Raw genomic sequence first — 27826 nt, forward strand, 5'->3', positions numbered from 1 at the left:
GTCTTCCCTGTTTCGCTGATTCGCATTAGGCTTTAATAACTCTTTCGCGTCCAATCAGCTTGAATCGTTGCTTAAAAAGCGTAAAATTGTTGTGCCTTTGTTAAATACAATTAACGTCGAAAGCCGCATTAAATATCGAGGCTTACTCGGTGAAACAACGTTTACTCGGAGACATAGTTTGCTGCCTCGTTTTTAAAGGAGGAGCTGCATCGGTTAAGTCGAAGGATGAGACCGCTTCTTTCGGATCTTGTTTCAAGGTGCAAGGGAAAAAGAAATATTTCAATTCCTGACCGGTGTACGCCTACGTGTCTCGAGGCGACGTGTTCGTCAGGAGTCGATAAGAAAGATGCTTATCTGGCCGGAGAATAATGGACGGGCATGAATCCGATGTAAACGAGAGTGGTAATGCGATGGCAAAGATGATAAGGAGATAATGACGATGATCACGGCAGGGAAACCTGCACTTTGTTCTTCGACGATAATAATAATTACAATTAGATCCGACCCGCGAGGAAAGCGCCTTTAATGGTATGCGCACAACAGAAGAAAAAAATCGAATTGCAACCTATTATCGGCTCGCCAGGGATTTACAGCGAAAATACGCAAGTGATCGACGATCCGTTCCAAGCAAACGCCAATAATACACGAACCATACGGAATTTACATTAAACGAAACATCGCGATTATTTCTTCCAGGTCCAGCCTAATCACATACGATTATCCACGGTACGTTGATAATCGATCGCGAACGTGTCATTTTCTTTTTTAGAATGCAACGAGGAACGTTCGCAAGAATTGTAAAATCCATCAGGAGACGACGAATCTCTGTCGAAAGGAAATCTTTCTGTCTCGTACCCCCGCGGCCGTTGCCCATTGCCATAGAACGTTCCCTCTGTCGCAATTACCGCAGCCTTGGGACACGTAATTGTACACGCTGATTGTTATTTGCTTTTCTTGCTGGTATTCTCACGGGAGCGGGTTTTTCGCCGGTGGCTGGAGGGAAAAGGCAGGTTGAGAACCACTCACGTATCAGAGGGTAAAAATGATGTTTGCGCGGATACGAAAATTACGAGCTATAGCAGGCTACGAGTGACCGCCTCGTTATTGGCCACTTCGGTTGGCTCGCGTCTGCTTTATTCTCGCGATATTCCGCTTTAATTTTCCACGCCCGGTGTGAATAACAATTATGTAATAATTTCACCCGGTCCAACGCGACATATATGCATATACACGCACATGAGCGCAGTCTCGAAAATCGCGGGCTACACATCCGCGGCAGGATAAATCGAAAATTTCATTCTGTCGCGACAAATGAATTTTTGAACTCTCTTTCTCCCTCGTCCCTTCTCCCGGCGCTGCGGGTCATATCTCAAAAACCGCGATTCGAAAACGCACGGGGAAAAAAATAGCTTTCGCGTGAACACATAACAAAAAAAAAAAAAAAAAAAAAGAGGGAAAAAGGAGGAAAAGAGAGCCGGGCCGTTTAACGAATTTCATTTTCAACCTAGCACGAGCTGTCGTGCGCGCACGCGGCGTTATCGTCGGCGATTCCGGTCGTCCAGATCAAAAGAGATTTTAATTTATCGCAGTCAATATTTTCGACGATTAAATTTAATCGAAGGATCGGGTTGCTTTGAAAATGCTCGATGGAACAATGGAAGCTGGAAAATGGGTGGGAAAAGGAATAACAGAAAAATCGACGAACCGCGATAGGCATGCGCCTATCTTTAGAAAAATCGCGGATCGCGGTCGTGACCAGTCTGGAACGAGCTTCTTTCGATCGTCATCGTCGGTGAGGTTCGCTGCTCTTCCTAGTCGGCGTAGTTAGACGTCAATCACGACGACCAATGAGATGGCGATAAGAGAGCAGACAACATGGCGCTCTTCGGTGATCCTCGACTATCGGCTTGCTCCTGATTAAAATAAACGGTCGACCATCTTTATCTTCCCGCACCCCGAGGTTATCTAATTTTCCTCCCTCGTCCTCGTGCCTGCGGTCCTTCTCCGGTACCGCATCACCGCCTACCAACGAATATACGAGCGACTGAAACCACGAGGTGGGAGCATCTTCGAGAAAAAACGACGGCCCGTGTTTCTCGGAAGTGACGACGCGCTGATGGCTGCACGCTGTTACTAATTACCAATTCGTTTCTTTTTCACATTCGCGTGTCACGACGAGGTTACTGTGTACTGTGTATACGTACGAGATAACACATTTTTCCGTGCTCCTGCCGCGCACCAACTAATATAGATTAACAATGTAATCGACTCGCGTGCGTAATAAATTACGTCCTGGTCGGGGCGAACCGCGCGTTGTACAACACGGCTTTTCCGAATCAATTACGCCGTTACGTTCCAGAGAAAAAGCTACGTTCTCCGTACTATGAGGAGAAAAAGAAGAAGGGATAAGGGCATTTTTCACGGTATCGGCTAATGCTCGACTTCGATTCTCTGCCACGGCAACGGGGGCGGCGATTGTCCTTCCACTCGCTACCTAATCCTTCTTAAGACGTTTCCAATCCCCTCGTCCGAGATTAACCGAAAAAGATCCCGGATCTAGCCAGTTCGTCTGATATAAACGGCGTCCGCCTTGCCAACCGGGACGTATAATTGGTTGTCAGTCAAGTAGTCAGTGGCAACCCCCTTGAGGCAGTCTCGCGCCACTTTTATCCGCTCTTTCCCCGATCTCCAGGGACACCCGGTATATACCGTATATATATATGACAACCGACGAATCTCCTAATGGGATTTCACGTACGATCGACCAAAGAATTTCATCGATTTCGTATCGGCCAAGCGACCAACAACGATCAAAATTTCCAAGTTCGAGCACAGACTCGATCATCGTTGTCACGCGTGTCCAATGCTTTATTTTCTAACGACAACAGAGGTATCGAACGAAAGAGCTTCCTATCCTTGGGTGATTACTAAATCTTCCTTGCGAGTAAAATGATGAATTTCTATGACGAGATAAATAAGAGCGTATATTTGAAAAATTACGAATCGATCCGAGCAATTGTCACGAATTTGGTGGATGGTCGAGGAAACGAGAGGAAGTTTCTTAGAACGTATAGTCGATCGAGAGGATTGGCACACGCACGGGAAAGGCGGTGTCGCGAAATTAGCATGGAAAAGTGAAAGCCGCGGAAGGGGTGGGGAAAAAGTACGAGTATGGAAACGAGCGGGAGGTAGAGAGGAACGAAAAAGAGAGAGATACCGATTACAGGCTTCTCGAGCTAATGGTTTTTGGCACGGAGACTCTCCAGAGTACCCTTGACCCATCTAACGGGAGACAATAAATAATTCATCGGCTGATTTCATCCTGCCCCAGGTCCGGTTATTCTCCCGACGAGTTATCAGAGGCTAATTAAGAGACAATCAAGCGCGGAGTCGCTGAATAATTTGTCACTCGTTTTCATAAAATCCTCGGGAACAAGCGATACCGTCTACGGTATTCCACAGTTTTGCCCCGAATTAAGCAACCCGCTATCTCCTCTTCTTTGTTCGAAATTGCCGACGAAGTGAGAAATACGAGGAAGGGTAAGAGATCCGTGAAAGCTATGATAAAAGTCATAAATTTTTGTGGTCGAACGGACAGTGACATCGTTTGGCAGAGGACGAACAAAATATGCGCGACGCTTTCTCGCTCCAGTGTTGGCGATCCTGGCGTGTTATATATGCTTCCGGTCGATCATTTTACGATTCGCAGCTAAGACGTTTTGCCGTTCGAGGAAAAAAGTTAAACCGAATAGGATACCTGGTCTCGTAACGTAGGCAACTGAGTGGTTCGAGCGTGTGCGTTGCTCGTTTCGAGAAAACTGTTTGGGAAACTTTTCAGTGAAACCGAGGAACGTGAACGAATTCTGACGATCGGAAGAACGGAGCTATGAGCTTTTTTTATATACACGTATTGCAATTAAAAACGTGATATTTCGAGGTATGTGCTTTCGATTCGATTTCCAAGAACCGTCTCCCATCCATCTTGGGAAAACTGACGCGTACGAGAAATTGACGCAGAAAATGTGAGATAAAACGATCGGATTACTTCATCGGTTAGCGGCACGGCGGAATCATCGCGATACAAATATAATCGCGAGAGGGAATTACGTGGATGATATACGGAAACCACGTGATCGCTGAAGGCAAATCCATTTCCTGGTACATCGAGGCAAACAGTTAACACGATTGAACATCACTTGGAATGTAGGGAGAAGAGAAGCTGCAGTCAGTAAGCGTCGCGTAATGCGTGTAATTAATGATTACTGGCACGCATCAAAGCTTCTCATTAATCTCACTAGCATGCCCGATGATGCGCGAAACGTTTGATCGTTTGATAGTAAACCAGCCGATTTCACAGTGCGTCGATAAACGCGTATTCGACGATTGCATCTACCGCACGATTCTGTTATTAATAGTGCGAGTGCCTAGCCGAACAGACGATCGCTGCTTTCGGGGCTACGCACTCGGTTCTACGTTCTTTTCTGCCATCGAATTCAACAAATAGATATACGGCAAATTTATTACGAAACAGACGCCTAATTTGTAAAAAGGACTTAAAAAAATACCTAATTCGTTCGGTGGTAGATACGGTAAACGGTTTCGCACAGCGACGTGGAACAATGGTGTAGGAAGAGAGAAGGGGTAAGAGCACGGACAATTCTCTAGTTTCGCAATCACCGGTTCCCACAATTTGCATTTTCTCCACCGGCGAAACCACCAGCGAAGAAAATGTCATTTCCTGACCGCCTTCCACGGACCTCTTTCTCCGGGTTACCCTTCTGTTTTCCACTGTCGCCATCAATCGTCCCGGGCCTAAGCTCGGTACGCGTTGCACGTGCACGTGCGCGCACAGCATTACCCCAACGTTTTCTCGGCAAATCAACGGCAATCTTGCGCGGGCGTTTCAAAGGAGCCGACGTTTTCCCTAAACGGCCAACCCGCCATAGTTGCCAGCCATAACGTGCTTTCCTTTGTCATTTTCGTGCTCCCTCTCGTCTTCGCGCGAATGCGCCGTTACAATTTCTCTCCGAAACTCGATATACAATCGAATAATCCATATTTAGCGAATACACCACCGCTCCAGACAATTACGAAGTCATCTTCTTGGTCACGTCGGTTGAATGGTTGTACCTCCTCTCTGTGTCTGTGTATCCTTTTTAATAATCGAAAAGCACGTAACAAAATTGACCCTTGACCCCTCTTTGTCTTTGTCCAAAGCACAAAGTTACGGGATTTCGAAACGTTATTTTCTTAGAACACTAGTTCATTTCGCTACGTGTAGAAATAGTCGGGACGTGAATCACTTTCCATACTACCAACATTCTACTGTGTCACGGCATCGTACACGAGTAACGCGTTGACATACGTATAAGAAGCAAGATGCTTTCGTTCACTGTGTTGCTGCAACAAGAACTTCTATAGGAATCCTTTGATAGTCTAATTGTTTCGAGCAGCTTTTTCCAATTTTTTCGCAACGAATTAAAACCACTCTCTACGGAGACGCCGATTTCACCCGGGCACGGACGGCCAGACATTTGTACCCTTTTATGTTCTACACGGTACACGAATCGTCGAATAATAGTAGCGGCCGACTCTCGCTCGCGAGACTCGCACAATAAGCGATTACGCCGAATGAGAGTTGTAACAATTTTTCTCGTGTAACTCACACACGAACCTGATATCGTTCTCCCTCTCTCGGGATGCGTCTATCTTTCTTCTCCCCTTTCGAACAATAAGACGGAGCGGCGTCCATTGTCGGTCAACCCGGGACAATTCGCTATGGACAAAGTTAGCTGGATCAGCCAGCTGAAGCCGATCGCCTTTAATGGATCGCTCGTTCGTTCCGATTCTTTGGTCGTTAGGTTACCTCGGTGTATCTCGCTTTGCTTGATTCTTGCCTACGTTTGGCGTTGACTTTATTTCGCAACGTAGACCCACGTGAAAGAAATTCATAGTTTTCGTTCAGCTGCGCGAATACGGCTCTGCTAACCGGCCGAGATAGTACATCGCGAACGCGAGATAAACTAGCGAGGGATATTGCGTGTCGAGTAACGTAGCAATTCGCGGCTATTGCCGTTATTTAGGGGAGAGCGAATTCAAAGAGCATCGCCGCTATTGCGGTAGAGAGCGTGCAATCGTGCCTCCGACTTCGTTATTACCGACCAGAAGGGAAGCTATTCGCACGATCGTGCTTACGAGAAATCGCCAGCGTTTCTTCTTCTCCTTGATGTCAAATTTAATGCGCCTCGCGATTCTTTCGAAAGAATTTTTCACTACTCGCGATTCTCGACGCGGTATTCTTTCGATTCTAGGAAGCGCCTATCGCTACGCTAGAATTCCATTTATCTCAATTTATCGGCGGGACAAGAGAGTAGCGTACGCATAATTCGAGTACGCACGACACGAATTCGTCAATTTTCATCGATACCTATTATTTTTCGCTCGTATAGAAAGAGAGTTGAACCGTAGCTGCGATTTTCGACAGAGAACGCTTTCGATTCTCGAGAGGATCTTTCGCCGTACAATTCCACGGTGCGAAAGAAGGAAGCAAAGAAGCGAATGGGTGAATTTTTTTAAGGAGAGAGCAAAGCGTGGAAAACTACGGTTGCCAAGCGAGAAAGGCAAATATTTCGCGAGGGAGGGAATACATAGGAGAAATATAGATCGAGACAACTGGTCGCAGGTTACAAGAACCTACGGGAAAGGGCGCAGGTAATCGAGGGCACCGAAGGTTGAGCACCCCCCCGGTCAAAGGGAGACCCCTGATTGGTCGAGCAATCCACGCACCTGGCGGACAGCTGCTGCGAGACCACGTACGCGCATGCGTCAGCGCCGTTACTGCGAGTACGTGTGAATGCACACGCGCATGCGCACTATTTGCCCTGTATCGTTGTCATACGAAGACCGAGACGCATCCACCGTCTGCACGAATTCTCCTTGCGTCCAAGGAACCATACAGTATGATAGACGCGAAATACACGAAAATTGCCCGTGATCTCCGGAACATATGTGGAGATCTTTGTTAGTCTGACCTTCTTTTTACTTCAAACGCTCTACCTGCTATTTCGAAAACGAAGCTTTGTCATTTGCTTTGTCGTGCCATCTTTCATCTTCGTTGTTACATCTAAAGTATTATTTTAATAAATTCTGTTATTAATAAATGTTATTTTAATCGTAGGCTATAGATCTCCTTCGCACCCTGTCGTATTCGTTCGGACATTCCTAATCCTCTTTCTCTTTTCTCTGCTCTCTTTCTTTACCAAAATACGCAACATTGATATCTGGCGATTCATCCGGATTAAAGATTCGTAAATAAAGAAATATATATCCAAGTTATATCTAAGAGATTAAGAATCATCAACCGAGTCAAGCCATCTTCACCGATTAATACCGTAAAATTCCCAAGATAGTGGAACATTCGATCGTCCAAGTTCAGTGCCCTTGGCACGAAATACGCAAGAATTCTGAGAACAGATAGGGATGAAGACGTCGTCCGGTACGCGGGAGAAACGTGGATAACACGGTTGCAAGGGCTGCGAAGAAACAAAGATGAGAGGATCGGGTGCATGCGGTAGCACGATCTTCTAGCAGATCTTCTCAACCAGGATTATGGGTTTTAAAAGTGTGCGACCGGTTTTCGAGCAGCGCTAATCTCATTGTTTTACACACGGAACAGCAATAACGAAGTTGTGCAAGGAGACAAGGGTCTCGAGGATTAGGGACCTCTAAAAACCTAAATCATCAGCTTCGAGAACTGGCCCAGGACAACCGAGAAAGGATCGACGAACAGATTTTCCACCAGTTCCAACCAAGCAAAGATGAGAACGATAACACGGGGAGAAGAGCGAAAATTATAGCCGGGCCGACAGAAAATTTTAGCGAGCCCCCAGTCAGTAAATCTACTCCGCTGTAATTACTCTCAAGTTCCCCTTCGCTCCAAAAATAGATCCAATCTTTCCTTATTTTTTCTCCGTTCACCGTTCGGATTGCAGTAGAATCGAATCGGTGAGTTGAGAGAACGGTACAAGTTCGAAGGATATATCTCGAGATACAGCGACTCGCCAAACTATTTGAACGCTTATCATAGAAAACTTTTGTGTACATATTGTACGTGTTGTGTAAAATAGTTCGAGACTCGATTGATCAGAAGACACAACTGTCATACGTTGATAAAGTTCCAAGTAATACTTGGATCGATCTGTTTCATTTCAACGTCTCTTTGCGTCTAAGAACGAGTATTTTAATATGAAATAGGCAAAAATAGAGAAGGCACTGTTTCGCTGAAAGATATTACTCGCCAAGTTTCGTACGAGCCAAAGGTACGACTATTAAAGAGAAGCGATATTTGAATACCGTGACAGACAATAACATTCTTAAAGTTAGAAGCACTCGTTCAGTCCTAAAAGCAAATAAAAAGACAACAGTTGGTAACTTGACAATACTCGATCGACGATATACCGGGCATTAAAATTCCATTCTTGTAAAAAATGGGAAATACGATTTATCGGGCTCCTTGCTGTTGTCTTCGCTTGATTTAAAGACAATTTAAAAATGTCTAATTTCGGATCTGTACTGTTCGTCTCATCCATTTAATTGGAGGAACGATCGAGCAATGGCGAATGAAAAACAACAAGAGAGAGAGCCTCTCGAACCAAGACGGCTATCAACACGATTGCACAATTTAATCGTCGATAGTTAAAAAGAAGTCCAGATTAGGCACACCTGTGTAAAGAGATCGACGCATCGAGTCTGGAGTGTTCGCAATGTTTTCCATGTCTTCGACTTATTACGTTAATCTCCGGAGTGAAAAAGGCAAATTCATCGGGATACGCGCGTTACAAAGTATCATGGCAAACAAATTTATATTTCGCCTAACAACGTGAGAAAAGGAAAAAAAAGAAAGGAAAAGAAACGGGTTTCATCGATCCGTTGCCGCTCAGCTTTTTGACGCAATCGTCTTCTCAAGATCTACATATCGACCGGTTTCGACTCTCACTGTCTCGCTTTTTCTTTCATTCGCTCGAAAAAGTATTCGTTTCACCACACGATGGAAAGGCATTTCGGCCTAGACCGTGTACATCATCGAGATCCCGGAGCGAACAGTTTTTTGTTTGGTCGCGAACGAGGGTCTCATTTTTTTCGGAGCTTCTCTTTTTTACATCGATAATTTTCCTTCCCTGTGAAACGAACGGACCATTTCTCGTTGGGAATGGAAGAAGAAGAAGAAGAAGAAGAAGAAGAAGAGGGACAAGGTAGCTACCGCTAAGTGTGGTTAAGAAAGGAGGAAGTAGAACAGGAGGAGACGAAGAAACAGCACGAAAAGAGGGGAGAAAGAAGACGGAGAAAGAGAGCGATAGAGAGAGGGGAGACGAGCAAGAAGACCGAAACTCAGGAAATGACCCACCCATTGGCGCAGCAAAACCATAATTCTGACCGCCGAAATCATAATTCACCGAGGTCCATCGGGAATGTACTCTCGTGTTTCTGTCGGCCCGGAACTCGCTGGGACCGTCCTCCTAATTTTGGATCGAATTTCAGGACCGGTCACGAGGCTCGAATTAAAATCCGAATCTTGTCGCTTAAATAACACCGTGTGAGAACAGATTCGACGTCGCTCGCACGAAATCTATCCACGCCACGACTCCATGGCGAACGATCGAGCTACCAGACAAAGTAAAAAAGGAAATTAAAACTTGCTCAGATTCTCTCGCTCGCCAATTCCACTCGTGCGTCATCGAAAAGATATCGAGACGAAGGACTGCTGCGATATCGAGGGAACTCTAATTTAATTTACTATTATATTATACTGCTTTGCGCTATTTACGTTATTCATATTTTTCTATTCTTGCGCTATTATATTATTACGCATTCGCGTTGTTACACTGCATCGAGAGAACTGCTTTCAGGACCTACGTTAATTAGACATTCTCTCCTTCTATCGACGAGTCTTCTATCTATTCTAAAACCATTCAAGCGTCGGACCTTCTCTCAACACCCTGTATGATGGTGTTGTGTTACATTATAGTACATCGATTGGTTGCTTATCGCTAAAAATGAACTCCAAATCGACTAAAATCAAACCACTTTTTCAAACGCGCCATAAATTCCTAGTCAAGTAATATTCGTAGTAATCAGGTTTGGCACTCTGAGCGCGAGATCTGTACCTGTCGTGTCGTACCTGCACAAGTTAAATAACGAAGCTGCTTCCTTACTGCGAGTCATTCGGATACGGAAAAACACATCGAATAGGGATCTCCATACTGGAAGGTTCGTGCAAATAGCTATAGCAAGCGTTCGCACGAGTATTTATAGCAACAGTCGATAATTTCGTCGTAGAAATCACCGTGTTTCGTCGGATAGAATTCGAGAAGTTTGAGAGAGCGAGAACGCTTCCGAGGAAACGACGCCCAAAAATGTTCTCGCAAATACAAGGAGAATAGCTAAGTGAAATTGCTCTATCGGCGACGATTATCGGCTGCTCGGAAATTCAAGATGTTACTCGGCTCGAGAGCTATCGTCCATAAGTTAATTTGAATCGATCATTTGCCTTTCGCGACCAACGTACACGTGTCTCTTTAACGTAATATTAAACGCAAAGTTGTGTTCCAAAGGGAATTTCTTTTCCACGTTATATCATTATAATTGCCACTATCTACCGCTATTCGCGACAACGTAACAACACGCATTTAGGAGTAATCTGGTCACCTGTCTATTTTTCACGAGATATATTTTATATAATTACTTAAATAACAGTAGATGTACGTATAGCGGCATACGTAGCAAATAGTAAATTATATTGCTACGATATCTCTTAATAAACAATTCAAATTTATAGCGATGCTGATTATAATTCGACGATAATTTCGAATTCGTCGTTAATTGGTAGACTTTGATAAAACTGCTACTACAAATTGAGCCAAGTATCCAGCTACTTACGAGCAGTAGCGTGAATGCTTTCGACAAACGTCATTGGTCGCTGCGGTAAACTTATCATTTATCTGGAACTGTTTTTCGTACTAATCCCTGATATCGATTACGTCAAGCGCGCCACAATACGCCGCTCTAAACACTGCTGTTCGACGCGACGAGAACGAAACGCGAAACGAATTCCAATTAAATCGTAACGAAGCCACGGCCAAGTGTACCAGAGAATACGAAGTCAGGAATCGTCCTTCCAAGCGAGGATGCGGAGCCGCGTTCTCCCAAACACTCGGAAACTGGAGGATATTTCGGAATTCGGTCGCGTCGTAACTCACGAAGCTCCGACGATAAAAGTGCGAGCATGCGGAAAGGTGGGAAGCCACGCGAAGATCGAAGATACGCTGTGGCGAATAAAGAGCGAAACTGAGGCAGCGCGGTGGCTATCTTCGAAAGCGAAACTTGGTTCGTGACTATCGGCAGAAGGGCGGGCGAGTTTCGCGGGGAGAGAAATCGAGAAAAGTTTCGGGTTTAAATATGCCGACGGGAAAGGAAGGGAGAGGGGGGTGGGGGTCTAGGCAAGGGAGAAGGCGGCGTTGGCGAGGAATAACAATAGCAAGAACCACGTAGGGACGTAAACTCGTTGGAGGATCAGCAGGATATAATCTGGAGGCTGGCACCGAGGTAGGCACCATCTACCGTGAGATCTCCACGGAAATCGGAACTGGCTCGAGGCAACCCTAATCCGAACCTGATACGACGCGCTATGTACGGCCACTGGGTTCTCAATTATTCAGCCAACGATTTCACGGTGTCGAATTAAAGTTTGATAGAAAACGATAAGCCGCTGGGAAGCGAGGACGACACGGTTCTTCGTCGTAACATCGTTCGAATCGTGAATAGCACACGGTGCGTAGAGTTACGGAAAAATCGTTTCTATCGAGAAGTTCGCCGCAGCACGGTGTGGAAAACGCGCTCCGAATCGCGGTGAAGGCATCGAACTCGATCTAGATAAGGCGCGAGGCATAAAATAATGTAATCTCTGGGAGCGTTGCGTGTAATTGAATTACAAAAGCGCGGGGTACTCGAGCATTTCGCGGAGGAGCAAATTGCACGGTGCAACGTGGAGAAAAGGACGCGTGGAGGAGAGGAAAAGTAAGAGAGAGAGGGAAGGAGAGAGCACGAAGCAACGCGCGAGGGATCGAAACAACGCGACGCGGAAATCTCGGAGGCAGGCACCGAGGTAGGCACGATCTAGCGTGAGATCTCGACGGAAATCGGAACTGGCTCGAGCCAACCTAATCTAAGCTCGATTCAACCCCCAAGACGCCTAACCTGTGTTGCACGTTGGCGGCGTTATGGAGCTGCAGGCGCACACTGTCCATATATATACACGCGCACGCACGTGCACATACACAGCGAGATACACACAGAGGCGAATCCGCTTCGCGTACATGTGCACGGGTACTCTACACGCGTCTCTACACGTTTTGCGCGATTATGCGAGCTTCCACTATGCAGATCGATCCCTGGAGTCGAAGGTGAGGACCGTTTCGGTGGCAAGAACGTGTCTGTGTGTTCGCGTGCGTATATTGGTATTCCGTGTCAGTCTCGCATGCATTATACCGTATGGAATTTCGGATACAAACGTCTGAAGGGCTTAATAACCTGTGCTCCAATTTCCGGCCCGACGATTTTCACTCCCTGCCGTTTGTTTTAACTAACATCGAAGGAGGGGAAAGCGTTAAAAAAGAAGATAGAATCGTGAATTCGAGAGAAATCGTCGGCGAGCCGCAGCTAGCTCGGCCGAAGCCCTTCGTTTCGTGACTTCGGGCCGAAACCATTCGTCGTTTAAGGGCCTGACGGTTGTTGATTAAGGCTCCCGTTCGGGGCGAGGGAGGAAACGCGAGGGGAAGAAAGGGAGGGAGGTCAGGTTATGTCCATGAAAGTTTTACGGTGCTTGGGTATCCGTAAACGCCATATGGCCCGAAAGTCGCCATGCTTCCTTCGTCCTCTTTCGTCTCGAAGCGGACCCAACGTCCCTCATTTTTTTCATTCTGCTTCCCTCTCGGTTCCTCCTCGTTAAAGTCCCGAGTCACGGTTGCGTTACGCGTTACTCTCTGTCCGGACGGAAGATCGGGGAGCTTTTAAAAACCAGCAGCATCGAGCTCTTTCGAAGTAACGAATCCTTCTTAAAAATTCGTGTAAACTTACGAATCGAAAGGGAGAAATTGAAGAAGAGGAAACGCGCGATACTACGATCTCTCTAATGCCGCCTAATCGGCAACCAACAGGAACTGTTAACTCACCTGAAACGGAAAGAGAACGAAACCGTTAGTTGGAAACAGATCTGAAAGTACGCAATTATAGAGGAACTCGCGCGTTCTCCTCCCTTGTACGCAGCGACGACGTACACCAACGTTTCTAGACACCATCGACCATAGGAATATATCGGACTATTGGACTATTCCATCGCGTATGGGCGACGCCCACTCGTGTCGCATTAGTAAATCGCGAGTAGACGCCTCGACTAACGCGACTAATATCGATACTAATAACCATTGTTTGTTAGCACCTCGATCGAGGAGAAAAGTCGCGCCTAACGACGCGTAATTATCGTACAAGCGCTAAGCAGATTAAATCGGAGGACAAAGAGTCCAAAGTTCCGCTCTTCCGTCAGTCATTATCTATCGCCCGGTATCGGGCGAATATATTAAGTAACCTTCTATCGTGTACGTATTTACGCTTTAACCTAGAATACCGTTAAAAAAAAACTCAGAATTTGCCACGACTACTAGGAAAGTTCGTGGTTTCTGGCATCGATCGTTATGCCTTTTATCGTGTGTCCATGTTAGTAACCTAATACAGTAACGATAGCCTCAATAGGCTGAAACATTTTCAAGGTAGCCCTCGCGTAATCAGATTTACATCGCGATATACAAATTTCCAGACGCGAAGATCGAGTCGACCAATTGTTCGATCGTTATCTTCGGGAACGTGGCAGGGTTAAAACGTCTGGGATCTACAGTCGTATATTTTATATTTCTGAAAATTCGTAGCTTGCTGCGTCGTTAGGTGTGTCATCATCAATGTCATCATAGTGCATCGTGAATCGTACACAGGAACGAGATAGCGGATAGCAAGGGATCGCAGAAGGGCGGAAGGGGTGCGTTCCGAAACATATCCAGCTGGCGCCTCTCGGCGCTATGGCGGCCGTTATAAGCCCGCTACCAAATCAAGCGTGTGTGACACACTAATAATCGGACGTATATATGGTGTCTATACAGTAGCTGCGGGCACACGTGTATACATAGAGGGGTGCGCGGGTGTAGACGTTTATATACGTAGCACACATTCCTGTCGAGTCTCGTCCTACGAGCGACTATGTAGCTCGCACCAACACGTGCGAATCCATATAGACGGATATACGTGTACATCTTGTCAGGCGATACGTATACGAGATCAAACACAGGTGAGCACGAGTATACAGGGCAATTAGAACGAAACGAGCGACGCGATTTTCCACGGCATTTTCGCCTTGCTTTATTAATTTCCACTTAATTAAATCGCGCCTGCCCGGGGATCTAGTTATTCCAGCTATTATCGACTATTCCTCAAAGATTTCGACATTAAAGCGAACTATATTAAGAATTTCTATGAGCCAAGTACGCGGCGATGGCGCACGGTTCGTTAAACTTGTGCTTTTGTTACACACACACACACACACATATATATATGTAGATAAATCAATCAACAAGCAACAAATATAAATACGTACGCGCGTGCTTAAAGTTGGAACCGAAGTACAGAACGTAGTATAGAACGTACATTGCCAGACATTCGTAATTCTCATACGACAGTAAGGTGTTTTAGATAAACCGCCAAACGACGAGTAACGTCGACTGTACCCGCGAATATCACTGACTTATGGATTCGTAAATTGCACGTTTCTGCTTACGCGCTTCTATATATCACGCGCGTGAGCGCCAATCCTGTTGCGTCGTCTCGCCCATTTTCGAGCCAATTATATTTCTTAATTGGTTAAAAGTTATCTCAAGTTTGAACAACGTATGCAAAAATTGTGCTCGATGCGAATGATTTGTGGTTCCAATTTTGCGTTAAGCACGCCCCGATGAACGACGACTCTAAGATTAGAACTCTAAGATCGAAATACGAAAGTTCGAGGATCGTAGCAGAGCTAGGCGGTTGGTTAAATCGAGAAACAAACCGCGCTTTTGTTCGACTTTCCGACTCGAAAAACTCGAAAAACCGGGAAAGAAAGGGAACGACGAACGAGGTGCGTGATCGCGGGCATGACAGAGAGCAGCACGTGCACGCGTGCATGCGGAATACGCGTGTCTCTGCGTTACGTAGCCGTGCAAACAGAGGCAAGGGATAATGGTTACGAGGAATGGATATATCAGTCGCCGCGCGTTGAATCCTAGGATACTGCTATTAGTAGAGCTGCAGGCGCAGGGATACACTGTTGTCACGCGAGTAGCTGGTATGCGAGCGAATTCACATGTGTCAGGCTCGCGTGTATGCGTCTAATTACGCGTATGTGAGCGTGCGAGTATATTCCTTGCCAGAGTATCTATTTACGCGTGTGTACTTGTCGGACGCAAATTGTCGTAGTAGACTGGGACACGCGCGTGTGCGCGTGCGGTCAGTCGCGTGTACGTGTGCTGAGATGTAGCTACAAGCGTGATCATATGGGTTACATATACGTGCCTAAGTACTAATGCTAATCCCAACCATAGATTACGAGACGGGCAGCGACGATCAACCGGAACCATGCGCCGCAGGAAATTCGTCGACCCTTTAGCTTCTGGCTTTTCGTCTGCAGTTTGGGACAATTCGATATCGTTTCACGGGAAATTCCGAAATTGAAATTTACTCCGGTCCACCAAAAATAGCAGCTGGGTCCGCGCAGTAACGTTGATAATCGTAAGACGAGAGTTTATCGATATGTTTATGAGGTGCAATTTTCTGTTCCATTAAAAAGATAGAGCGAAAGGAGGAGAGAGTTTGCTGCTAACGTTCGAAGGAGCCGTCGTTCGACAAAAGCTCGAAAACGTACTGGTTGCAGTAATAAAGTGGCACTTGCCGGCCAATTCGACGATAGGGGAAAGAAAAAACAATCAGCTTCGAGACCGGAGCAGCCAGGTCGCCGTCCCATTTATATCAATTCTATTCATTGCCGCTTTTAACCTAGCCCTCGCGACGCCAGTGACTCTCACTCTCAAGATCTACCTCGATATCCATCGACGTTCCATCATGCACGATTCGCGATTCGTATTATGATTACGGTAGATGCGTATTCTGATAAACTGTCGTTTCGCCGAATCTAACAATTGCAGAAACTCGTGTTTACGATTTATACAGGCTCTGTTCCACGGTACGATCGACGTAGCGGACGATTCTATGTAAAAAAATCGATCGAAAATGTAGAGAACAGAGCCTTTACGAATGCCTTTTCTCTTTTTATATATATATAATTACTAGGACTGGCTGGAGATATAATCGTTATACAAAAATATTACGTACTCCGTACCAATTTATTACTCGTTAAATGCAACGATTAGTCATCGAGCGAAGCCTCCGTGCAGCGATGAAAAAGGCGCCGGTATCGTCGATTCTCGGTCGAAATATTCAACTCCGTCTGTCCCATTATCGGTAAAGATACACCGTAACCATAGCTTTACTCGCTCCTTCGACGATACGAGTACATCGGCGAGCACACGACGCACCTTTTACGAGAGTCGAGTCTCGAAATCGACGAGTTGAATTATCGGGAATGAAATTTGTGATTCTAAACATCGAATGGATTATCTGGGAAACGGTCGATGTTCCATCGTTGGCACGGCCCTTAAGCCGAACGTTACCACCATACGTCGCAGGCTCGTGCCCCGATTTACATAAAATTCTGGTCCCGAAGCGACTCCGTCGTTAACCGAGTGGACGGACAGGTGAAACGAGGCAACGTAACGGGTCCTATCGGTTTCATTCAATCCCCGGTTTTCAGCAGCAATTACGGCCGACCTTCTGGAAGTCGAACGATGCCGCTTTTCTGACAACGACCGCGCGTGGATAGCTCGTAAAATCGGCCCGATCCCCAGACAGCTTTCACGATCGAGCAGCGCTCGCGACGCTCACCTCGAATTTCGAGTTTTAATCGAACCGTTGAGTGCACACCGTCGGACCACCGCAATCGACCAACAGCACACTTTCGCTTTCTCGTTTCTCTCGTTCCCTTCTTTCCTCCTCTGTCCACGTCACGGGCAAGCTCCTCGCTATTTCTCGCTCTTTCGTCCCTTGCCGCCCTTTTTGCGCGCACGATGCGTATTTAACGCGGAGGAACGCAACAGACGCGCGTACGTGTGTAAACGTCGTGTACGAGGTTCGGTCGAGGATAGAAGCAAGCAGATCGTCGACGTAACCAACGATTTACGGATATATCGTAGAAAAGATTTGGAAATTTCATTAGCACCGTAATGAGAGCCGATAACGCGTGATATATCGGAGATCTCGAAAAGAGAACGCGATCGAAGCTGACAGAGAATCGACAGCGCAGCGTTACGGGTTACGAAACGATATTCCGTTGGCCACTTACGCGGCCAGCGAGCGGCTAATTTAAACGCTTAATTGCAACTCCGCTTTTAGCGGAAAAATGAACGCGCGCGAGCACGCGGCTAATTAAGTCTGGTCCAAAGAGAGATAACGCTTTCATAACGAACGTACCGTTTTTTGTTGTCGTATTTTTAAGTGGTCGCCTCCTCCGACGATGACTCGGCCAAGATTTTACGCCCGACAAAAGCGCGGAAAAAAGCTCCTCGAGGGCCGGCCGTGAAGAGCTGAACGTTTCAAACGTTGCAAGTGTCGTACCGGATATGAGCTACGAACGAAGGGAGGAGCACGGACCGGAAATGGCTAGCCTTACGTCGACCCGATCAAAAACTGGTTTCACCAGACGCTCGAAATCGAGATCACGGGGAGAAATACCCGAGAAAGGGAGAGAGAGAGAAAAAAAGAGGTGAAATAAAGACCAACCTCCGCCCTCTTGTGTATCGACGGCCGATAAGGGCTGTTCTAACAAATTTGCGACGTTTTTATCGCCCTACCTTCGTTAGAGTTACGTAATTGGATCGAGGATTCCCGTTGGACAAATACAGTGGCTCGCAAAAGTCTCTCAACGCTTCTAGAAATCGATTACGAACGTATCGTAAAGAACATTTTAAAATTATAATATCGTAAAAGACATTTTATCGTACGATGAAACGCTGCCCTTAGTTTGATACTGAAATAACATTTTCATCGAGATAATGTCCCTTACGACGACGAATCTTAACTGGAATGCTCCGATCTGTTTCTTTCGTTCATCGAATATCGCGTAGTCGTATTAACCGTTAGTGCTATTTACTATTTCTTTTTGTTTACGACACTCCTATCTCATCAGGGTGTTAATAAGATTTCAAAACGTTTGCATAACGTATCCACAAGAACTGTCCGATGTAATTAACTTTGAAAGCCAGTATGCGATAACAAAATCGGCGTTCGTAGTTATATACATATATATATATATATATATATTATAGAATTGTTCGGTTACTCGGCAAACACCCTATCTTCGGATTCTTGAACCTTTTTAACCGAATCGACCAATCGCGCAAATCGAAAGGTAGAGGATACGGTAAATATAAGAGTAACGGTGTTAGTAAAACGTGAAAACGTTGATAATATATCGACGAAAGATTGCTATTCGTTCCGTGAGCCATTCTAAGAAGGAGATAATTTCTTCTTCAATTTTTAATCGCGTGAGTTTAATGCGGTGACGAATTTCGATACGTTCGAGCAGCAATCAACGTCTCTCTCCTGTAATTGGCAATTTGGAGAAGCTATTGCAAAAGTTGGAGGAATAATGGACCGGCAGATGTCGATCTAACGTCATTCAGGTAGGAGAGACTAACCGAGGCAACCTGTTGTCTCTCGTGGTGACGCGAGTCTTTTGTAATCGCGTCGCTTTTGTACCGCTAATAAGCCGCCGAAAGAGAAACGAAAACGGGTCGTGAAACGAAAATTGCTCGAGAGTTGCGCAACAAATGCTCTACCAGAGGAAAACTTGGATCGATCTTTGCCACATCTAGATCTGGAGAATCTACGAAATGGAAGCGACGAAACGCAGAGAGGAAAAAGAGAGAAGGAAGAACGTGGGCGCAGTTGCGTTTAGCGGCGAGTAAAACACGTTCCACGAGCAACGGCGAGATTTATCGAACGATGCAACTTCCGGAGGCGCGATTAAGAAGAAATTAAAGTTCCAACTGGAAAAGGAGAACCGCTGCGACCACTCCATAAGCCAGAGAGGATCTAGTGGCTGTGTGTGGACTGTACTGAAATAATGTACAGTGCCGTACAAAATGGCAAAGTGGAGGGAAGCGCGGAGGGTACAGCGGAACATCGAGGTTCTCTCCTCTCGTCTCTTTCCCTCGTTCGTTCTCCCGCTTTGCCTCTGCCTCGTTCGCCGTCAGGGTGACAATGGTGTGCAAAGGAGATTAACAAACAGAATAAGCTAACGCATAATCGCATTATTTCTGGCTAAGCCGCATTTAAATTAGATAGAAATTCCATTTAACGAAACAATGCAGGGATGATGATGACTCACTGCCGCCATACGAGTCGAAATAGACGAGTCCCTTGCCGAGTTTCTGATATTCCGCGACGCCTTATTACGCGGACTGTCTTTCCGGAGATAATCGTACTAATTCGTGGACCAATTTCTGCGTACGTGCGTTAGAAAATCCCACTTTCTAGCTAACCGTTTAAAAGGGAAGCGTTTCCAACGACGAACAAAGCGCGACGTCTCGAGCTACGTCGACGCAGAGAAATGAGAAGCAACACGATTATACGCAAACAGATCCGTGCGACTCGCTTCGCTTTTCGGGAATTTTTTAAATTTAAGCGCCGAAACGCTCGATCGACGACGCTTATCTCGTACAATCTCGACCGTCTTCTCCACCTTTCGTTTCACACGGTTCGTGTACAGGTTCCTGTAGATGATTCTTCGTAATCGCGCGAACTTTCGAAATTTGAGTAGAAATAAAATTGAAAAACGTGGAACAGCGAAGCGCGAGAAGAGAAAAGAAGGGTGCCGGCGCAAAAAGAGCGAACGACCGACGTGCCCGCCCACGTGACGACGGCCATGTTCGTGACGTAATCCTGACGTCAGCGGACCGATGGCGTGCTCCACACGCTCCGTCGGATACACAGAGAAAATCGTAAACGTGCCCCTATTTTCAATCGACGCACAATCGGATTTACAGGGAAACTCCGTGCACCGTGAAAAACTTCCAGATTGAAAGGAACTCGTTTCCAACTGGTGCATCCGGTCTACCCGTTTCAACGGGGACGAGCCAGCAACCCCACCGAGTAACAGAAACTCTTTCTCGGCTACAACGAATCAAACTTTCCTCCGGCCCGACTGCAAATCGCGACTGTACCAAATAATCGCGTTACGAGACGAGGAAAGTAAGCGCACGTAGCGAACAAAATCGGCGAAACGATATCGTATCCTGTCTTAGCATATAAATAAACAAGAGAGAATGAGCAAAAAACGTTTATCAATTTCTCCCTTACCTGAGCACTACCTCCGACGATCGACTGATACGCCGACTGAAACACGCTTCCAAGCTGCGTTAAACTATCATCTTCCATCTGGAACATTATATCTGCGCCAGGGGAACCGTTGTTGTTCAAATTGTTGTTGTTTCCCATCAGCTTCTCGGTGCTGGTGACATCGCGCAGTATCGTGTTCGACTGCATTCTGCGACTACGACGGATTTCTGGCAACGTGGACGAGTCACCGTGGTCGATATTATCAAATCTGGCCAACGATCGCGTTCCAATACAGATTGTTTATCGCTCTCATCGTCCGACGAACCGAACTCGTTCGCCGCCAGTATTTATACTCGCTGCTCGGTCACGCTACCGAAGCCGGATATTGTGTACGACTCCACTCGAGAAACGGAGCAACACGTAAATACCGATTCTCTCCAAGCATATATCAGTATATATGACAACGAAGAAGAAAAGCAACAAACGAAGCATTACTATCGAACGAATCTCTATCGAACGTAACACGCATCGTGGATTCTCTCTTTTTCTCTTAATATTCATAGAACCATCGGTATATAGATGGGGAAAAAATGTGACGACTCGATTCACCGACGCCACGTACCACGAGGACGCATCGCGTAGCCGTACTACGATTCACCCGCCCGCCTCCGCACCATCGTTCGCGTGGCGTCGCTTTCCGATCAGCCTTTGAACACCTGTTTCTGTTGCAGTCGCCGAGACTCGAGCGTTCGTCGGTACGATAATTCCACGAATCTACGATACGTACGTAGCAATCCTCGCAAATCCTCCGATCTACGTATCGTACAGTTCGCGTTACTTTCCACTGGTTACTGTCCATGCGAACACTCGATGCGATAGCACCAAAACGGTCACAAACTTTGTACTTCACCGTTCGACTAACACGAAACTTGAAACGAGAGGAGAGAACGATTGCAAGGAGTCGGAGGGGAATGAACGAACAGAGAAGAGAAGCATCGATGAAAGATCCGTTCGGTTCACGGTACGCGACGAGACTGACGCTTCGCGAAGGGAGGCAGCTTCCCCACCACTCCCCTTCCCTACGAGTCTGCGTCCCCACTATCTCCGCCGCCACCATCCCCACCACTCATCCCTCGACGCGCGGATAGCGATGGGTATTTGAATTTCTTTCCAGTCAGTTTACGAACAAATTTTTCAAGCAAACTTTTTACAATATCGCTTTCTTCGTCCCTAAGCCTTTCCTCGATCAACACCGAACACCGCTTACCTGTCTTCCCGGTATGAAATACGAATTGTAAATATCATCTGTTGAACCGATACGGCTACGTATTTAAATCCACTACGTAGAGATCTTTTCGTTCTCCGTTCGAAAATTACAACGTTATCGTCGTTATTATCTATCGATATCGTTTGCATTATTTATCGTTTCTATTCTCCCGTTTTTTCTTTTTTTCAGATCTTCGAAGCCGTCGAATCTTCCTACAAACGCGATAAAAATCACGTTTTATTAATTCCCGATGTAAAACCGATGTTACGCCGTAGACTGGCCGATCGTGTCGTTAACGTTTTCAAATGTGTCCGGGTCGATTGCACGCATCTTACGGTTATCGAGATTTTGTTACATAATTTCTCGAGCCGATAGCATAGTTATAATAGCACCTGTAATCCTACTCTTGGCGTGAACATTGCGTTCGAAACTAATGGCCAGAGTAGTATCTATCGCAATCGAAGCGTGGTTTTTTATGCAAATATATATATATATATATATATATATATATATATGTGTGTGTATATCGTTATGCGTGCGATTAAAGAAATAAAACTTAAACAGAGGTATATCCGAAAGATTTCGAAGCTGTTACTAGAGATACAGGGCCTCTCTCCGGTCCCAGAGGGAGCACACCGTAGCCTCTCTTCTTCTTTCCACAGTGTGCAGTGGTCGGGCCTGCAGCGTTTTGGTTTATCCTCCCCTCGCCTCGTCGTTGATGCTCGGTTCACAGGAAGCAACCCCTAGCGCGAAGGGCCGGCGTTTTTGCCCGCACAAGCCGGCACTCGTGTAGCAACGACAAGCCGAGCTGAGAGTGTGGGTGGATAGCTCTCTGGCTCTCTGCCGGCTATGTACCACGCCGAAAACATCGGTCCACTTGTTGAGTCGGAAAGAGAGCAAGAGAAAGAGCAAGGGAGAGAGGTGGCTGAGGGCGGTGCGCGAGCGCGGATATCTTCTCCCCGTGTACGCGAAAGTGCCGCTGTTTCAGGAGACAAAAGCTCCGTGTTACACGAGATCCGATGGAGAAACAAAGGTGGACGCGGGACGATTCGTTCGGTACGTGGATGCGAAACGAAACGAGGTTGCCGCGTATCGGATCCGAGAACCGACGAATCGACCGCGAGAAGTTCGTACCCTCGAAGGACAGGCATTTCCCTTTCGATTCCGTTCGAAGGTCGCCAAAGTCCTTTCAATTTTTTCTCGTTAAATATCTTTGTCGTTCGATATTTGCCACGTATAAGGCGGAACACCGACTCTTTTTTGTACGTACAGGCGTATGGAAAAGTACAAGCTGTTTTCTTATAACTGTTGCGACAACGCACGAACGTATTTCCAACTTTTTTAAAAAGACAATAAACTAACCGGTAGGTAAATAGCCATACGGAAAAGTAAGACGACCATTTTTATCGCGGCGTATCGTCGTTTTTAATGAAATGCGAACGATTTAACGAAGGATGGCGAAAATATACGGATGCGAAGGCGAGATGGCTTCGAAAAGCAATATCATTAGCAGTTAGAGAGACCAGTTAGAGAGATGCGCGCAAAACATTAATTCTGCGAGCGGACGGACGATGTTTCTGCGTGTTGAAGTGTCGCTAAACGATCTGTTAGGCGAAAATATCTTTATTCAGGAGGACGGAAGACTCGCGGCGATGCCGCGGTTTCGGAAAATCTGTCTGGGAAGACAAACGAGATAGCTGGTGGCGCCAAAGGTAGAGCTCGTTAGTTGGAAATTCGTGAGTAATTTTAGTGTCGTACCCACGCGACTGGCCGAAGGTATATAATTACCTAACCTCACCCGACCCAATCTAACCCACTTGGCAAACGAACGAGAGTTCCAGTTTTCCTGACTGAAATCCGGATATGGCCAGCGTAACCTCTACGATGGAAAAAGTTTCCTCGAGATATCGCGGTCATCGAAAGACACTCACTGCCCGCTAATTAGTTGCCAAAACCAAACGACGTTCAGTTTCTTTCGTTTTTTCCAAACGATCGATTCGTCCATACGAAATGTACAGTCCGCGGAAGGTCCATGAAGGAAGTTGAACACTTTTACCAAAGAAAACATTCGCGTAGACATAACGCGTGTCGTACAAAACGTTTCCTAATTTCGTTAACCCTGTGACGAGACACGACTGTCACGAATTACACTGCCTTTTGAGATCAACCCGAAAATGTGTAAAGACGTTAAAAGACATTTACTACAAACACGCTTAGTAAAAAATTAGTACATGTATAGCGTGAGTAAGATTGCCCGGAACGTATAATTAACGTTTAAAGATCTCGTTAAATATCGTTGATTGTTACAATCGAGTCTGCCATCAGCGGCAATGAAATTTCAAAATATTTCGCATAGCATACGTATAGAAAGTTTCTACAAACGTTCAAATACTTTCGCGAGCCATTGTATTCTACTTGTCGTCGAGTTTGTTTCAGCGACAACCAAACGAATTGACATCAATCGTTGCAAAGACCTTCTCTATTGATGGCATTTGATCGAAGATTCGATCTTCGAAGCGAATGCTTGGATCGAATCGATCGATTCTCCACGGTCGTAGGAAACAACGATAGGTAATGCTATCACCTGAAAAACATTCGCAAGGTTCCTTCGGACCTGTTTCTTTAAGCGAGAAAAAAAGTTCGTGCAAAAATTCAAGAGCAAAGTAATAAATGGTAGAAGAATAGGCCGAACAATAAGACAAGGCGAAGTCAAACCGAACGACCGTGCATCGTACAAACGCTTGTCGTCAAGTGTAAATAACCTTCGAAACTACGGCCAATGAAATCGTTAGAATCGACAGGTACCAAACTAAACCCAAACGAAGCAAAACTGTCGACACAATGGAGCACCAGTAACGTACAGCTGGAATGCTTCGGAAAGTGTCTGTCCCGGGTAGGATAGCCTCGTCGTTTTCTACCGATACGAATAAAGCGTGGAACGTAAGAGTTTGTGGATCGTCCGAGCACGTACAAATTTCCCTTTTACGCACCTTTGAACCATAAAATTTATTGTTTTCCCTTCCAGTGAAAAATATAGCTCGTTATGTTCTTGGCCTGTCATCCTCGTTTTGTCCTTACTCACGCGCAGGTACATCTTCTATCCAGATTCACGGACGTTTTTCAAACAACGTGTTCGAAAAGTTCGTCAAGTTCAAAGACGAGTAACGAAGACGTGGCGCGCTCGTATACGTAGTTGCGTAATTCGGATTCGTGGATCGAGTCGGTGAGCAAGACGGTGCGTGAAGTTGGTTGGAAGAGAGATACTAAAGTCAGGATGGATTTTGTCGGTCCCCCGAGCACGTTAGAATTTTACGTTGCACGGTCCAGGGCCACAGGGATTCCCTGGACTCACGCGGTGCACTTGCTGGCATTAGTACGACCGCCGTAAATCTCGAAAAGTACTTGTCGCACCACTAGTCCCCACCTCGAGATCACTGGTATACGGTGTGTTGCTGAATATTATTTTCATCTACGTTGCCGGTTTTAAGAATTAAATCTGCAGATATAAATACGTACGTTGAAAAAAAAGCACAGAGTACCTGACAACCGTTTTTCTCTATTCTGCTAATCCCCGCGCGAATTCGTACGCAGTTTCGTACTTTGACGAAGAAATTCGTTAAGAAAATGGATGCTACGTGGTAGTAGGCATAGTAGTAGATACAGTAACGGTGTCGCATATCTTTGCAACGTCACAGAGAAAACGCGATAGCGAGCTTGTTTGTGTTTCTTCTGTTCTGCTGTACGTACGAGTTCTAGCCGTGAGAAATAAGCACTATATTATATTTTCGGAGGGAAAAGGGTAACGAGAAGGCGAAGAAAAGACACGGTGGTAACCTGGAACGGCAGCAAGGAACGTTTCGTCATTGGCAACGGGCAACAAATAATTAGGTAACCTCGCCTGGCCAACTGTGTAAACTGCAACTCCTCGCGATCATCGGCGGCTCTCCGCGCCTCGGCCGATGTGTGAAGACATCCAAGTACAAGGAGGAAGAAACGACGGGGAACACGACAAGAGGAAGAAGACAGAGACGAGAAAGAGAGGTGGAGAGTCGTCGACCCGGACGCCTCTTCTCCTTCGTCGTCGCATGGTCCCCCGTTCAGAGGCAGGAAAAAAAATCATAAGACCGCGGTCGTTGTCGGCTGATGCTCCTTGTCGAGCGTGTTCACGAGGATCCGACAAAAAGCCTCTCCGGCGAGTAGACGGAACTCCGTACTTTGTGCCATTCCGAGCGTCTCGCGACGAGCCTCCCGGACTCTCGCTCATCTAATTAAGGTCGATCCTTAGATAACGCGAAAATTGTCCGAAATCGCGACTGCCAACGAACGAACGAACGAACGAACGAACGAACGAACGATTGACGAACCGACGAAAGGAGAGTACTATAAAAATGGAGCTAGATGGAAATAACCATAACCATGGAAACCATGTGATTACATAGAGGAGGAAAAATGGTAAAAAATGACAGGACTGTAAAATCTGGAACGGTAACAGCTGAAACATACGTCGTTTATTCGAGGGAGAACGCGCACCTATGCTCCCGAAAATTTAGCCCGTTATATCGCGGGGAGAAAGAATCGTCGCGAATACAAAGTTCCATAAAAGTGATTTAATTTCCCGGTACAACTCGTTCGGTGTGCGCGAGGGTGAATGGCTAAAAGGTAATAGTTAATAACAGCGCAGCTGAAAAGGGGATTCGGTAATCCGCTTCTAATTTCTAAAACAAAGAGAGAACGTACAGGGAAGAGGAAGGCGAACGAGCGAAAGACAAAGAGAACGGCCGGAATACGAGCGTAGAAACGAAAGGAGAGAAAGATGCCAAGCATGGAGAGGGATCGGGAGAGAAAGAGAGAGGGGAGAGAGAGAGAGAGAGAGAGAGGGCGCGAGCGAGAAAGAGAAATATTCTCTCGTTGAGGCAAACCCGAGATCCTGAGTTGGGTGGGTTTCGGAGGTTGGAGAGAGGGAAACGGTAAGGGTAGATGTGGAAAGAGGGCTGAAATTGGGGGCGGTCTGGGAGGAGGGGAGCCAAGGGGGGCTGGGTTCCACCCTGGAACACATTAACTGCAGGGCGACGGGGTATATAGAGACGGGTTGGGGGCGACGCCACTGGCGTAAGCTCAATGGAAAACGGAATTGCTCGACAGCGTAGGAAGGAAAAGGGCTTAATCTGACCTTTCTTGCGACTCACGGAGGTTGTAACCGAGTATTGGCTTTGTGTATTCTGGACGTCGCTCCTCCATCGATTCTATTGGGAAAATTATCGAATCGATTCTACCTCTGGAAAGATGGAAATACGACGCATCACGTTGGATCACAAACGAAATTCTGAAATCTTCGTATTACGTAACGTGGCCTTTTCTTCTTCTTCTTTTTCTTTTTTTTTTATTTTTTTTTTTTTTTTTTTTTTGTTTCTTTCTTTTAGAGGCAATCGAATATTCGTACATGGGCGAGGAGAGCTCGAATCTCTCTAGAGAAGAAGTAGGGATGATACGGAAGAACAATTGGCAATGGATCGGAGTGGGAGATGGCTACGTTAAAAGGTGCTCCGAATGAGGAAATAAATCTCGATTACGCGCACGTTCCGCGTTCCACCGTTGTTTACTCGGTTAATTAAGCCACTAACGAATGGTCAATTTTCGATAGATTTATGCATCGGAATGGAACACGCGCGACATGCGAAAAGAATCACTGCGTGACTTGCTGCGAGGCTGACTCGTCGTTAGCGAAACTCTATATCTAATCTCTCTAATTAATTCTTTTTAATTTGCTCGCTCTTGGCGGAATGGCCAGGCGAAGACGCAGAAGAACAGGAGGTCTCTCATTGTGAGATCCGCGAGATTAATCCCGATTAGCCTTAATCGAGGTTGTTCTAGCGGTGTATTTTCCCCTCCCGCCGATCGATTCGTCCAAATATAGATCGACCTAACGAATCTCGATCGCGAGGCAGCGCACGACGTATCCAACCACGTCGATCCCTAGATCTGCTGGTTTGCGCCGCAACCGCAACAGAGAGAAACGCATAACATACGAGGAAT

General features: G+C 46.2%; 1 protein-coding gene across 15 annotated transcripts in view; it reads right to left on the reverse strand.

Moving 5' to 3' along the window:
- Nucleotides 1-27826, reverse strand: part of LOC117208832 (transcription factor 12) — a 106410-nt gene that overhangs the window by 45868 nt on the left and 32716 nt on the right. Inside the window, exon 1 of one of the 15 annotated variants that reach the window (XM_033450358.1) lies at nt 20548-21353. The exons of 12 other annotated variants lie outside the window; for them this stretch is intronic. In XM_033450358.1, the coding sequence (XP_033306249.1) occupies nt 20548-20733 (186 nt within the window). In that variant the 5' untranslated portion in view covers nt 20734-21353. Of the gene's footprint in view, nt 1-5674; nt 5768-20547; nt 21354-27826 lie in introns of those variants that run through there. 2 more of the 15 variants (XM_033450379.1, XM_033450369.1) reach the window with 2 other exon arrangements.

This window comes from Bombus bifarius, unplaced genomic scaffold (assembly GCF_011952205.1).
Source record: "Bombus bifarius isolate JDL3187 unplaced genomic scaffold, Bbif_JDL3187 scf7180000007966, whole genome shotgun sequence".
Taxonomy (NCBI): domain Eukaryota; kingdom Metazoa; phylum Arthropoda; class Insecta; order Hymenoptera; family Apidae; genus Bombus; species Bombus bifarius.